The 15,292-nt window shown below is 37.4% G+C and overlaps 1 protein-coding gene across 1 annotated transcript in view; it reads right to left on the reverse strand.

The window, feature by feature from the left end:
• Positions 1-15,292, reverse strand: part of PARD3B (par-3 family cell polarity regulator beta) — a 1,344,967-nt gene that overhangs the window by 718,845 nt on the left and 610,830 nt on the right. The window contains exon 4 of the mRNA XM_069075096.1: positions 2,397-2,506. Coding sequence (XP_068931197.1) covers positions 2,397-2,506 — 110 coding nt within the window. The remainder of the gene's footprint in view (positions 1-2,396; positions 2,507-15,292) is intronic.

The raw sequence follows: 15,292 nt of genomic DNA on the forward strand, positions 1-15,292 counted from the left end.
GGAATTTAACCCTGCTGCTTTAGGGAGACAGTCTACCCCTGTATCACTAACTGCTTCACAGGGCTGTTGAGGAGAAAGCACTATGTGAGTATTAAATGTTATGGAAATCAGAATTACTGTTATCATCACAGAATGCTGGATCTAGATGGTCCCTTCAAGACCTACTTCAGGCCCTTTGATTGACAAATGAAAAAAAAAAAAGGAGACTATCTAAGGTGAGGTGAATTACATATCTAGACTCATATAACTAGATTGCAGAACCAGGACTAAAACTCAGGTCTCTATACTTGAAGGTAAAGGGGCTTTGTATAGCCATACCTAATCCTATTAAGGGAAAAATCAATAGATTCTTTGAAACTTCCCTACCACTCCTCCATACTGTTCTTTTAACAATTTATACATAGCAGTGTGTAGTGACTCACCTAATTATTTGTGGTTGGTTCAACCTCAGAAACCTAGATTATTGAGGCTATCACATTGTGATGTTATCATTTAAAATATACAGACAGTCACCCTATTACCCTGTCTTTAATGCCATTATTGCCATGCTTTGGTCGATTTGATTAAATATTAAAGATCAAAACACCTTTCCCATAAGAAATATTGTATGACGGCCAAGTAGCACAGCAAGTAAGAGCACTGGCTCCAGTGTTGAGAAGACCTGGAGATCAAATCCCGGGCTCAGACATTTAGCACCCACCCAGAAACACCTGGCCGTGTAACCTTGAGCAAGTTACTTAACCCCAATTGCTTAGGGGCGGTCAGGTGGCTCAGCGAGTAAGAGCACCGGCTCCAATGTTGGGACGACCTGGAGATCGAATCCCTGGCTCAGACACTCAGCACCACACCCAGAAATAACTGGCCTTGTAACCTTGAGCAAGTTACTTAACCCCGATTGCTTAAAAAAAATAAAAAAAAAGAAATATTGTATGAAATAATAAAAATAACAACATAATTAATATAAAAGAAATGAGAATGGCAGAACAAGTTGTGGTATATGATTGTGATGGAATGCTACTGTGCTATAAGAAATGATGAGCTCATTGATTTTCGAGAAACAGAGAGACTTTCATGAAATAAGGAAGAGTGAAATGAGAAAAATCAAGAGAATTTTGTATATATCACAGCAATATTGTTTTAGAACAACTTTGAGTAAATTAGTCTTCTTGACCATTACAAATACCCAAATTAAATACAAAGGACATAGGAAGGAATATAATACCTGCATCTAGAAAAAGAACTGATAAATAGAAGTATGTACAAAATGATTTTACAAATATATACACATCTGTGTCTGGTGGTAGCCATCTCTGAGAAGGGAAAAGAAAAAAAAAGGAAAATAAAATAAATAAAATAAAATAAAATAAATACATATATATGTGTATATGTGTGTATATTTTATATCTATCTGTATTCTGAATGCATTACACACATGGAAATATGATTTTAGTTGGGTTCATAGTGTTAATGTTTTTTTTTTTAATAAACAAAGGGAACTTTTAATTTTTGCTTGTCTTTTTAATAAAGCTTGACAAAACTTATGAGAAAAATAAGGTAGTCCTTTAAATATATATATATATATATATAATATATAATGATAACTTTATTATACATTTAATATGAATAGCAAGTTGTACATAACAGATTTGCATTTTGGGTGCAATGCTCCTTTTTATTATACTACATTATAGAAATGCTTATTTTGTTTCATAAATTAAAAATAACATAAATACAAATTTCAAAAAAACGTTCTGATAAGGCCAGGGGAAAAGTGACCAGAATGGAAAATTGAGAATGAGTGGACTTTCCGAAGTATATATTTTTATCCGCCTCACTTCCTTTTGGGCTAAACACTCTAAAATCTTTCACCTAAGTAATAAATATTTACTTTTCTGTCTTAGGGAAGGGATTCTTTTAAACCATTTTGCATGATAGTAACCCTAGAAATTCTGTAAAATTATTGCTTCTGATCAACTTTAATGGTTTGTAAATGTGCTCATTTACTAATGACACCCAAAACATTTAATTTCCAACAGATTAAAGATCCATGGCATGTCCAAAAAATATTATGAAATTGGCATAAATTATCACATAATATTCATACTAATTTCATGAAAAAGAAGTTACAAAAGGGAAAATACAATTTTTTTCTGTTATTTTATAAGATGCATTTGAAAGGAACATGGAATATATGCATGAGAGTATATTTCTTAGGGAGTAGAGAGCAAGGAGCAAGGGAGACATCGTATGTATGTAATGTATACCTATGTGGACATACACACACCCACATAAAATATATATGTATACACACACATATACACATACACGCTTATTACCAAATAAGCTAACTGGTCTGTAACCTTTTCTATAAAAAATGGAAACTGCAGGACACTTACTGGTACAACAGGTTTCAGATTCTGGTCACTGGGGTGTGAAGCACCTGGATGAGAGTCAGCAGGTGGGCCCAGTGCTGGGTCACTGCTCCTCCTTACTAACAGTGGTGTGCCTGCAAGACAAAATAAGAGGTGAAAGGTCAAATGAACCTCAGGGAAAAAAGCACATGGCACCATGCAATTTAATTAAAAGGACTCACCACATTCTTCTTTGTAAAAGTATTCAAGTTCTAGAGGTGCTTGTAAATTATTCTATTTGATGACATCGTGTCATTTATCATACAGTGACACACAGGACCAGAATGGTGGAATGTTTATCTTTTCCAATCTATATTAACAAATTGCCCAAAGCAGAACTCAAGGCAAAACTGTTGGGTGATACAAATACTAAAACTACACAATGTAAAATGGATTTATTAAGTAAATATAAATATTAAAGAGGATAATTATGAAGTAGTCATGTAAGCCATTTGACAATGTCAGTATAATTTGAAATTTGAGTAGAGATGGAAACAAAGAAAGATATTACTGCAAGTGACCATGAAATTGTATTTTCAAAACCCATAGGATATGCATATACATATATATATACACACACATACATACATATGTGTATATGTGTGTATATTTTATATCTATCTGTATTCTGAATGCATTACACACATGGAAATATGATTTTAGTTGGGTTCATAGTGTTAATGTTTTTTTTTAATAAACAAAGGGAACTTTTAATTTTTGCTTGTCTTTTTAATAAAGCTTGACAAAACTTATGAGAAAAATAAGGTAGTCCTTTAAAAATATTCTGATTACTTTTTAATTTAATGAAAGATTCTATCATTAAATATTTGAAAGTCACTTATTAAATTCTGAAAGATGATCTTGCTAATAGGAAGTCCAAATGAAATCCAAACATAGCAAGGCTAGTAGCTTTACTAGTTTCATTATAATTAGGCTGAAAATAATTTATTTAATATGAAATTGGCAGTCAGAAAAGGAAGTCTTTAAAATATATTTTTTTTTCTCATGGTTGTTTTGGAAATCATTCCGTAATCATGAAAATTAACTTTTATTTGCTCTCTTAAGAATTTGCTTTGCAAATAATGGGTAAATTGCACTCTCCCATTTTTCTGTGTTCTAAAAATAATGCCCAAACACTCTCAAACTTACTGCAGTTTAAATTAGTATTTTTCACGTTTCTTTTTTTTAAGCATGGTACACAGCTGGCTAAGGGATGAAATCCCTTTTGTTAGCATTTACAACTCCCTCTTCCAACAAATTCTATTCCTTTTGGCAATCCACCCCTGGCCACAACACAATCTGGTTAAAAAAGAAAATAAAGTGTATCTCTTCCTATAATCAGAAATTGACTGAAATAGTACTCTGGCTATAGTGGCCAGCCCCAAACAGCAATGTGAAGTTCAAACTCATGTTATTCCCAGTTCCATTTCTATTCCTAGATGCATCATTACATGATTTTCCCCATCTACCAAAAAAACCCCAACAAATCTAAGAAATGGCAGTGGCTGTGCTGGTCTCCTTTTGTTCCTTCTTCATCCTCAAGGAACAGGGGGAAGAATTGTACCATACGTGGCACTTAGTATAGAACTAATGTGAGGCACAGATTTGGGTCTAGAACAGCACAAACAAAACCAATGACAGTTGAGTCCCAATCTCACGCCATATGTTTTGGTCAGGGGACCTGAAAAAAAAAATGGTTATCCAGCCCTAAAGAAAAGCCCCTAAGTTATCCCAGACACCAAGGAGGAATCTATTTGGGTAAAGCATGTTATTACACAAGGCGACTTGTTCTCCTCATGACTAAGGAAAGTAAAGGGGACCATCACATTTGCTTTCAACTCTTGTTGAAAGCATTTCATTCTCAGGCACAAGGCAATGCTCTATTATTGAGGGGGGAAAAATCTCCTTTTATCCATGAAATGTTGCTTCAAAGATTCAAATCATCCCATTTCAGTTACTGATAACATTCATTATCACATTGTTATTGTTCTGACATCTTATAAACATTAAAAGGAAATCTGAAGGATATATGCCCACAGATGATGAGGAAAGCACTGTGGCTTGTTAATAAATATGATGACTTTTTTTAATCCCAAGAAATGTAGTATAACAAAATTTTCTCCACTTAGAAGAGGCAATAGCTACTTGAATGTTGATAACAAGTATGTGGTGGTTTAGAGATGACTTTGTAAGTTAGTTACAATGCACGAGAACATAATGATGCATATTTCAATCTGATTCGTCTCCAGGAGGGCTATGATTTTATCGCTGCAGGGATCCTTCCATAAAAAGCATGCCATAATCTCCTTCCCCCACCCTACACATCACACCTCCTCACCTCCAGATGACTTCACAGGTTGCTGTGGCCTTGCCAGTTTCATCTCCTGATGACCAGTCTTCTAAGAATCTGCTTCGCAGGCCAGGACTAAGCTGGCAGTCGAATGACAGGCATTGCAGCCCATTGTCTGCTGGGATTTACTTGGTAGTGTCTGCTAGAACTTGTATTTTGCTGGTATAGTGTTTAAACCCAGGGCTAATTCACCAACACCACCATGCCATAAGGAGACATGGGAGAAGGCTGATTATCAACTGTAGTATAAACAATTATGAATCGATGTTTTGGATCATTATCCATGTCCTGCCAGTGACTGGGAGTGCAGCCCTAGGCTCTGTCCTGAGTTCTAATCTCTCCTCTCTGTATGTTCCCTCTAGTAATCTCATCAGCTACCATTATTTCAATTATTATCTCTATGCAGATATTTGAAAAAATCAATATATATATATATCAGGATGTTCTCTCTCTTTTCCTGAATTCCAGTCCTATATTTCCAACTAACTAATAGATCCAAGGGCAACTTAAATTCTACATATCCAAAATAGAATTGATTCTCTTTCCCCTTAAACCCACCTGTCTTTCTAAATTCTCTATCTCTGTCATGGGCACCATTATCCTTCCAATCAAGATTCTGAAATCTCAAAGTTATTCTCAAGTTTTTGTACTTGCTTTCCTTACAAATACATTCAGTTTCCAAGACCTCAGGGACCTTCTCCTCCACATCATATCTTACATCTGTCATCCAGCAGGAAAAAAAAAATCCTACTCAGTAACTTTAGTACAGATCCTCATCACCTCCTCCCTGTATTACTGCAATAGCTTCCTAATTGGTCTCCATCTCCTTTCCTCTCAAATATATCCTCCACTTAGGTGCCAATGGATATGATATTCCTAAAGCACAAGTCTGACCTTATCATTCTTCTGGTCAGAAAACCTGTGTCTCTCTCCTTACTCTAGGATAAAACAAATATTAATTCTTGTTCACTCTTTATGGTCTGACTCCAACCTACCTTTCCAGTCTTCACACACATTACTCCCTTTTACACTCTATGGTCCCACCAAACTGACTCTCACTGTTTCTCACACAACATGCCATTTCCTGTCCCAGGGGGGTCTTTGTGTACTTTCTTTTTATCTCTGCCTCTTAGAGTCCCTAGTTTCTGGAAAAGCTCAGCTCAAACTCCACTCCTTAGTGAAGACTTTTCTATTACCTTAGCTAGTAGGGTCTTCCTGTCTGAGAAAGATTACTTTCCTTTTAACCTGGCATATTTTGGGGGTTTTGTTTAGTTGTTTCAGTTGTGTCCAACTCTTCATGACCCCTGTGTGGGGTTTTCTTTGCAAAGAGGCTGGAGTGGTTTGCCATTTTCCTTTTCCAGCTCATTTTTGCAGATGAGGAAACTGAGGAAAACAGGGTTAAATGACTTGCCCAAGTTCACATGTCTAGTAAGTGTCTGAGGCCAGATTTGAACTCATGAAAATAGTCTTCCTGACTCCAGGCCTGGCACTCTCTGTACTATGACACCACCTAGCTGACCTAACTTTGTATGCCTTTTTCTATTTACTTATATTTGTACATAAAATAAATGACAACTTGAGTAGTAAGCTTCTTAAGGGCAAGGATAGTTTTGTTTTTCAATTATATACCTAGGGCCTGGCATACCGTGGCACATAGTCTCTATTAAATGCTTGTTCATTGACTGAGTAATGATGCATTAGTGTTGCCTGGAAACTAGACTTAAAACTGGCTAAAGGAACCACAGATAGGAAAACTTTATACATGAGCTTTCTGAACCAGTAATCAACTTTATTCCCACAGCATTTAATGTATCTCCATTTCTTAGAACTCATTACATAAATCACATTGCAGTTATACTACTTTTAAAATTCCTTTATGTCAGTAATTCTCTGGGCATAATTCCAGATTGCTCTCCAAAATGGTTAGATTAGTTCACAATTCCACCAACAATGAATTAGTGTCCCAAGTTTTCTAAATCCTCTCCAACATTTATTGTTTTTTCATTCAATCATTTTAACCTGATAAAGTATAAAACGATATCTTAAGGTTGTTTTAATTTACATTTCTTTAGTCAATAATGATTTAGAGCATCTTTTTTTTCATATGGCTACAAATTGTTTTTATTTCTTTATCTAAAAACTTCCTGTCCATATCCTTTTACCATTTACCAGTTGGGGAATGATTCATATTCTTTTAGATTTTACAGAGTTCTTCATATATTTAAGATATGAAACCTTTATCTAAGAAACTGTCTAGGGGATGGGAAGTGTGGGGGAAGGAAAAAGAAGATAAAAAAGAAATTTAAAGAACAATTTTATTATATATTTAAGAGGAAAAGCAATTTATACGTAATAGATTTGCAGTTTCATGTGCAATCATCTTTTTTATTGTACTATATTATGGAAATGCTTGTTTTATTTCATAAATTAAAAATTAAATAAATTTTCTAAAGTTCCTTTATGTCTAGAATATAAATTCTTTGATTTTCAATGGAAACTCCTTTTATGTTTTATGACAATGACAAATCTTTCAAGAGTTTCACATTGATCTAATAACCCTTGTACTGATTCTTAAATTTTTAGATATTTATTTTTGTTATATAACTTTTTTGATGAATGTAATTTGAATTACTTCTTTAAATTTTGCATCTTTGAAAGATGGGCTTAGTTTGGTTTTACTATAAAGCTAACTTCAGTTAACTGAATTCCTCGTGGGAAAAAAAAAATGACTTAAAAATAAATAATTAAAAATAAACCACAAAGGCTCTAAACAAGAAAACTATGTTTATTGTAACAAAATCCCAGTAGAGCTGAAAAGTGATTGCATTGGTAAATTAAAGGTCATTTGTTACAGTTTTTAAATTGGCAATGATTTGCCTTAGGAAATTCTGAGACACCTAATAGCTTTTGGTCTGGTCTTTTCCAGAGGAAAACAAGCTGTAAATTCATTGCTACCTTTTCACCACAGGAACTAGTCTTTCTACTCTGGTCTCAGACTTAGAATCATATGGAAGTTTTGTTCGAGGGGAGAAAAAAAACATAATCACTGTCTGCAGATGTTTGAAGAGTTGTCATAGGGAAGATGAATAAATCATATTCTGTTTGACTCCAAAGGGCAGAGCTAGCAGCAGTAGAAATTATAGTGAGGCTGATTTCAGCACAATACAAGGAAAGACTTCTTAATAATTAGAGCTGTACAAAAGTAGAATAGGTCACTTGTGGGAGCACTGAATTTTGTCACTGAAGCTTTTTGATGGAAAATGGGTTGTACTAGAAAGGAAATGTAACCAGACTTCAGTCTAAATGGTTCCTTTCAACTCCAAATTGGTTCGTAAACATTATCTCATTTAATTCTTACAACCATATAAAGGGTGACAGGCCTGGTATTATCCCCCTTTAACAAAAGAGGAAACTGAGGCTCACTACCTCTATCTACAAGTCCCAAAGCCAATATGATAGAACTGGGATTCAAATCTTTGGACTCCAACTCCAGCAATCTTTCCACCATATCATTACATATTACACATTTTGTGCTGAGGTCCCACAGCATACCTTCTCTCAAATGGGTTAATGGACTTTCTCAAATCCAAGAATATCTAGCACCATTTAAAAACTTTAGGAAGGTTGGTTCTGATTTCCTAAACAAACTCTTTTGTTGTTGCTTGGTCATTTTGGTCATGTCCAAGTCATTGTGACCCTGTTTGGGGTTTCCTTTGGCAGAGATACTGGAGTGGTTTGCCATTTCCTTCTCTGGCTCATTTTACAGATGAAGGAATTACAGATGAAGGCAAACAGGGTTAAGTGACTTTCCCAGAGTCACACAGCTAAGAAGTATCTGTGACTTGATTTGAACTCAGGAAGATGAGTCTTCCTGACTTCTGGCCTGGCCTTGCATCCACCAGCTAGCTGTCCCAAACAAATCCCTTGTTGTGCAGTTGTTTCAGCTGTGTCTGACTCTTTGCGACCCTATTTGGGGTCGGTCTATATCCACCCTACTCTGATTTTACTTTACTCTGCCTAACTCCAATTTCTCAAAGTCTGAATATCTCATTGAGAACCTTCTAATGGGTTCCATTATGTTAATAACTAGTGTGTATAACCTCCCATTTGCATCACTAATAGACCTCTTTCAAACAGAGCTGACATTTTCATTCAGTTTTGAATGGTCCTTAATGTTTCTGATCACAGCCTATTTGAAGATAAGCTGATATTAATATAAGGAAGCTTTTTTTTGGAGAAGACTAGGCTACAATTTGAAGGTGGAGAGGGATATAGGATGAGCACCTTTTCCTTACGTGTCCAAAGTTTTCCAGATGACTTGAACAGAAGCCTTGAATTGGAAAAAGGAGAATCATGTTCAAGGAGCAGCCTGAGACAAATTACATGAGGTAACTCAGGCAGTCAAAAGAGCACTAGCCCTGGAACCAGGAAAACCCCAGTTTGAATCCCACCTGAGACACTTAGTAGCTCTGTGACCCTGGGCAGGTCACTGAACTTCTGTCTGCCTCAATTTTTTCATCTGTAAAAATAAGAGCACCTACCTCCTATGGTTTCTGCAAGCAGCAAATAAGATAATGTTTCCAAAGTCCTTAGCATAGTACCTGGCATATAGTAGGTCCTTAATAAATTCTTGTTCCCATCTCTCCCCCTTCCCACTGGAATAAGAAGATGTTAGGAATAGTAGGAATAGTATTAAAGAACTTGGAAGGAAATGATAGACAATCAGAACCTGACCCTCACCTTAACAGGAGGCACTAGATGGCTTTGAAGGATACGTAATGGCAATTTATAGCATCCTTTTCAGTAGAAAGAAGCTTTGAGATTTGTAAAGATGTACAAGTACAGGAAGTGAGAGAAATGGGAATGGGTATATTTCAGTTCTGCTGCAGAAAATAAAATTACTGAATGTTAGAGGAAGTAAAATACAGTCATTTTAACTTTACTGGTTTAGTGAACATTAAAATGACAAAATGGGGGTATTGAGGATGGCTTAGGGGAGAACTGCTGAAATTCTGTCTGTGATATCAGAATATAAAGTAGTAAGGAATCCAATTAAACAAGCTCTAAAGTTGGTGAGAAATATAGGACTTCATTGAAATTATGAATTGACAGCTTTATTGAGATGGTATTTGAAACTGAAGCCAGAGCACTCTCCTGGAAATTGGAAAATCTGTGTTTTACATGTAGGTCTGTCACTAACTGGCTAAGTAACACTAGCCAACCCATTAAATTTCCTTGTGCCTCAGTTTCCTTATCTGTAAAATGAGGTTAGAAAAAAGGACTGTTAAGCTCCTTTTCATATCTTAAATTCTGGAATTCTAAATCAATTTTCAGAAGGAATAAATACATATAAAGGCAGAGGTGACAAAAATGTTGAAAGGCCAGATAAAGGGGATGCCAAGATTTTCACTGTCACAGAATCCAAGGAAAAAAGTAGAATAAGAAGAGGTGGTTGACAATGTAAAACACTGAGAAAAATACTTAGGAGGTTGAAGGTATAGAAAGAGGCTCTTGGAATGGATTTCTCCAAATAATGTTCTTCAGTGTATAAAGTAAGAAACATAGGATTACAAAAGGAACTGGGTCTGACAGCTTTTTAATCATCTTCCAGTTCAATGAGGTCTCTGCAGAATAGGAGGAGGTTTGGAAAGCTGGCAGGAGAGAAGACTAGAAGAAAGTAGAAGTGTTAACCCAGGTACTTGGGAAGCAACAGCTTAAGGAACTCTGGGACAAGGACATGGGACGAGATGACCCTGGCATATAGGTTTGCTGGGATAGCAGGAATAACTATCTGTACTAAAGGCCATTTCCACTATTGTTGATGACTCCCTTGTTTCCAAGCATTCCTTTTTCCTAAGACCACTATCAACACTTAAATAAGAATAAAAGAGATACCCAAAAAAAATAAGACTAGTGAAAATGGGACATGATTTATTTTGGGGGACAACACTTGAGTTTCCTTGTTTGTAGTCTTAATGGGCTTCAGATGGGGCTTTTCCACTGGTGCCTAAGAAGCCCCAGTGCACTGAAATCTTGAGATCCATAAAACACTGATGGTGATATCAATAAGAGTACAATTTATGTCAAAGTACCGATAAGAGATCACTTACTCCGCAGGAGTTCCTGACCCAGTTTGGCGCCTTGCTTGTGATGAATGCAGCAGCTGTGGCATACTTGAGGGCAGTGTAATGGAAAAACCACACAAAAGAAATGAACTGAAATCTTAGCAGAATTAGCTGTCCAAACACTATGCTCAAATATTTCTTCATCAGGGAACACGTGTGCTTTATGAGGAGCAAAAGATTTCAAATAAACCAATATTTTGTAGTTCTCTTTACTTCCCATTTGTAAAACAATTTTCTTGATGCCTATATCATGTAGGAGTTAAAATGAAAAGCTATTGTCAATATACTCATTAACCACAAGATAATGTATGTGAGTGACTGGGATGTACTCTAAAACTGCATTAAAAAACAAACAACTTGGGGGTGGGGGTGGGGAAGCTTTACAGTCTATTACCACTGCCTGGGATTATCAGGAGTTGTGATTTTTCTCTGAAAATAGTCACACATCCATATCATAATATATTGTTGTAAAGATCCCGAGGATATGTAACTTCAGTTCAAGAAGCCTATTTTTTTAATACAGAAATTAAATCTTTAAATGTTCCATGTATAAAATAGTGTCTAATGATACCATTCAAAAAGTTCTTAAAATGGAGTCTAGTATCAATTTAAACATGGCATGAAAGGTTATTGGTTTTCTGTACCAAGTTGATTATTGTGGTTTGTCCTTTGTTCTCAAAGAGGACCATGATATCAGGAAGGTGATGCCATGACTTGCAAGTGAATTGGTTTTAAGTTAGGGAGGGCTGTGCAAAGTCACCAACCTCACTTTCTCCTCCAGAGCCATCTGGGTCAAGTAAAAACTCAGTGAAAAGTAGGTGCTCCCTGAGGGCAGGGGTTTTAGAAGCTTAACCAGGGTTTCCTGAATTTAATCAGTGTTAAACTGAGCACTCCATCAAGTTAGTAGAGTAGGGGGTGCACTGGGCTAGTGAAGGACATTTCCTTTAGGGAATGCCAATTCTAAGAACAGCCAAAAGAGATCCAAACACAGATAAAGACACATGAAACATGATAAGAATAGCAAATTGTCTACACATGCAATAAATACATATATGATATATACATGTGCTAAATTAAATTCCTAGCATGATGGAAAGATTATAGTATGGTAGAGTCTACATGAGAAGGCTTCAGGAAGCCCATGAGTTTTAAGCAGCATTCCCAACACCATGGACAAAAAGGAAGGGATGTGGTTCATTAGGGAGGTGGAAAACACATGCACTGGACTGAAGATTGTGAGTTCCATGTGGGTATCCATGAAGAGTGGTGGAGGGAGAGAAAAAACTGAGGAAATGAGGACAGTCAGGTAAGAGGAAAAAAAGCCTCCAAATGTAGTAGTTTTAATCTGCTACAGGTAGCAATTGTTTCCAAAGAGAGTGAATAGGTATTGAATAAGGGAACACAATCTTTAGCATTTCCTAATCACTGAATAAGTCAGTTAAACCACTTTTTCAGAAGAGGCATTTATGTTCTATGAAAATGTGATTAAAGTTTGATAAGAGAACACTGTTCATCCCAGTGAAACGACTTTTCCCTCCTTTCTGTTTTAGGGCCCTTTAAGAAGCATGGGAGTGTATCTTAATATGTATCCTATTATGTAGTTTTAGAAAGTTAGGAGCTTTTTTCATTTCAGTGTAGACTGATTTGGGGGTGGTCATTTACATGGGAGGAATCACTAAGTTTTGTGAAGCAAAGGAATGGTGGGTGGTCTGCTCCCCCAAACAGAAGGCTTATGTTTGTGGGGTTCACAACTTCCTCCACCATTTAGGGCACATCTTTTGGTGAACTGAAAAAAAAATGCCCATCCCTCCACCCCATCCCCTTTTTACTCTTAGCTTGATGAGAGAAGAAGAAATCTGTACCCCTTCAGGGCCTGGTTCAGCAGTTGCAAACAATTACCGGTAACATCAAAGTTCTAAATTCAAATCACCAAGACCTAGCAGGGAGATGAAAACCATCCACAAGCCTATTTTAGGCAAGCTTGACACAAAGCTGTATGATTTATCAGCTGCTCTCAGTGCCTTCAATTACCCAATTTTCGTGGATTGGTTATAATCCCTGGCTAGACTAGAAGAGAAGTGACAGTCTTTAAGGGGCTGCTCCTACTCCTATGGGAAATTCTCCAAGGCTAGTTTTGTGTTGAGGCACATCCACCCCCAAAATGATCTGTCTCAGAATCAGAGGGATGTGAATGGCGCCTGGCACTCTCTTCTTCTGATGCAGGAGACTGAGTTCCTTGAATTATTTTACATGGATTTTAGGCATGGCAACGTGACTGAATTGAAGCTCCAGCTGGACAAGCTAGGACTGAGACCACGCTCATTCAGGAACCCCTAAAGGAGAAGGCTACCAAAAGAAAGCAAAGATCTCTCCATTACGGAAACACTTGCTAACCTTTTGCCACTTTGTCTTTTGACCTCAGTTGCTTTGAACCATGAACGCTCCTGGAGTCTCAAAGGGGAATCTTTGACCTTCAGCACCTCTTGCCTTATGCTTTTGGAAAAGGAGCTGTGATCATCTCCCTTGGATGTGGAACTAGCACCAGCTGTCCAAGCCTTTGTGACCTCACGCTAGATAACTGAAATCAAACTACTTGAAAGCACCTTGAAAGACCACCCAGGCGTTTCATCCAGAGGTCATGCTATTAATTTGTTACGCAAGCTGGAGTTCACAATAGCGATAAGCCAATGTCGGCACCACATTGAGGCAATGATCGTTATTTGCCTCTCAGTGCAACCATGGAAGAGGCTTGGGGTCATTCTCACTATGCAAAATTATATAGACACAAAGCTAGGGAACTTTGTGGATTCTGATTTCAAAGTGCTCATGCTAACTGTCTTAGGTTAGCAAGAGGCTCAATTGAGTTAATGCATTAACTCCTAAGTACAGCACTATATAAATTCATTATTACTACCATTAGTTTCTGATTTTCAACAGACAGTACATTTCATCTGAAAGGCTTAGTTCTTTATAGCAAGGGGAAACATGTTTCCTTTGTCCTTCAGTTTGCACATCATTATGATCTTTCTGAGATGTGGCATGACTCAGTGGAGAGAGAGGTGACCTCTGAGCCAAGTCCTTTTGACACATATTGGCTGTAAGACCTTGGGTAAATTCTTTAACCTCTGAGGGCTTTAGGAAACTCTCTAAGAGTATAAGTTGCAGACTTGCACTGGTAGAAAGAGTTTCCTCACCTGAGAGTTCCCTGTACAGTTCCCATCTGTATTCCTACCTGATTGCTATATTTGCAGGAATGGGCTGTACATTACTATCGATTAAAATGTTAAGTAAATTTTTATTTGCTACTTTGAAGGCCTAGGAGCACATGTAGGTTGCTGTGACCATGTTCTTTTTCCATGAATTCTAGTGATGGCAGAGTATGTGGAAGAGAATTAAAGAATAAGGGCAGCTTAGGGGTCCCGTGAATGGAGATCTGGACTTTGAGTTAGGAACACCTGAACTAAAATTCCATCTCAGATACTTATTAGTTATGGGACTATGAGTAAATCATTTGAGCTTTCTTGACGTTAGTTTCTTCATGTGTAAAATGAGGGAGTCGGCCTTGACCTCTAACATCCCTCTGAGCTTTGAATTGATGATACTATGTTTAAGAGTCAGGACACAGGTTCTAGTACCGTGTTTCCCCGATAATAAGACCTATCCCGAAAATAAGCCCTCCCCTTACTGTGTAAGATTCCTCTAAAATAAGCCCTCCCCCAAAAATAAGCCCTATTGAGATTGCTACTGTAGTGAAGGTGATCCCCTGTGCTACACGCTACATTACGGTACCCTCTGTATGCACCGTCCCCCCCCCGGGTGAAACGCACGCGGCGCTCCGAGCTGCATCCAATCAGAGCTGCAGCAGTGAGCGCGTCATCCTGTTCTTCCCCAGTGATTTGCTTGCTGGCGCCATTGAGAGCAGTGCCACGGAGGAGAGCTGAGGCAGGACAACATAAAAACCCGGTATGTAAGCGGGAGTGAGGGCGCATGATGGAGGATAAAAAGGGCATGATGGAGGAAAAAAGAAGAATTCAGGGGGCATGATGGAGTGAAAAGAAGGACTGATGGTCATAATTTTATTATTCTGTCTGTTTTGACCCCCAGACATGAGTACAAAAAGGAAGAGCTACGGTATACTGTTGAGTATAAGAAAGCAATTGTAGAGGAGTCACATGGCAAGAATCTTGCAGTTTTCTGTAAAGAAAAACTTTTGGATCTTTGAATGGTCAGAAAATGGAGAGCAGATTATAATAACCTCAATCAACAGGTGGATGAGGGAAAAGGGAAAAAGCGCAGGTCTGGATCAGGTCGGCAGCCCTTATATCCTGACTTGGAGATCCTCATTGGTGAATGGATTGCTGACAGGAGAGCAAAGGCCTTGGTTGTGCGCAGGGCTGATATTCAAG

Source organism: Petaurus breviceps, unplaced genomic scaffold, assembly GCF_028583685.1.
Source record: "Petaurus breviceps papuanus isolate PSGF00001 unplaced genomic scaffold, PetGlider_PUasm1.0 90903, whole genome shotgun sequence".
Taxonomy (NCBI): domain Eukaryota; kingdom Metazoa; phylum Chordata; class Mammalia; order Diprotodontia; family Petauridae; genus Petaurus; species Petaurus breviceps.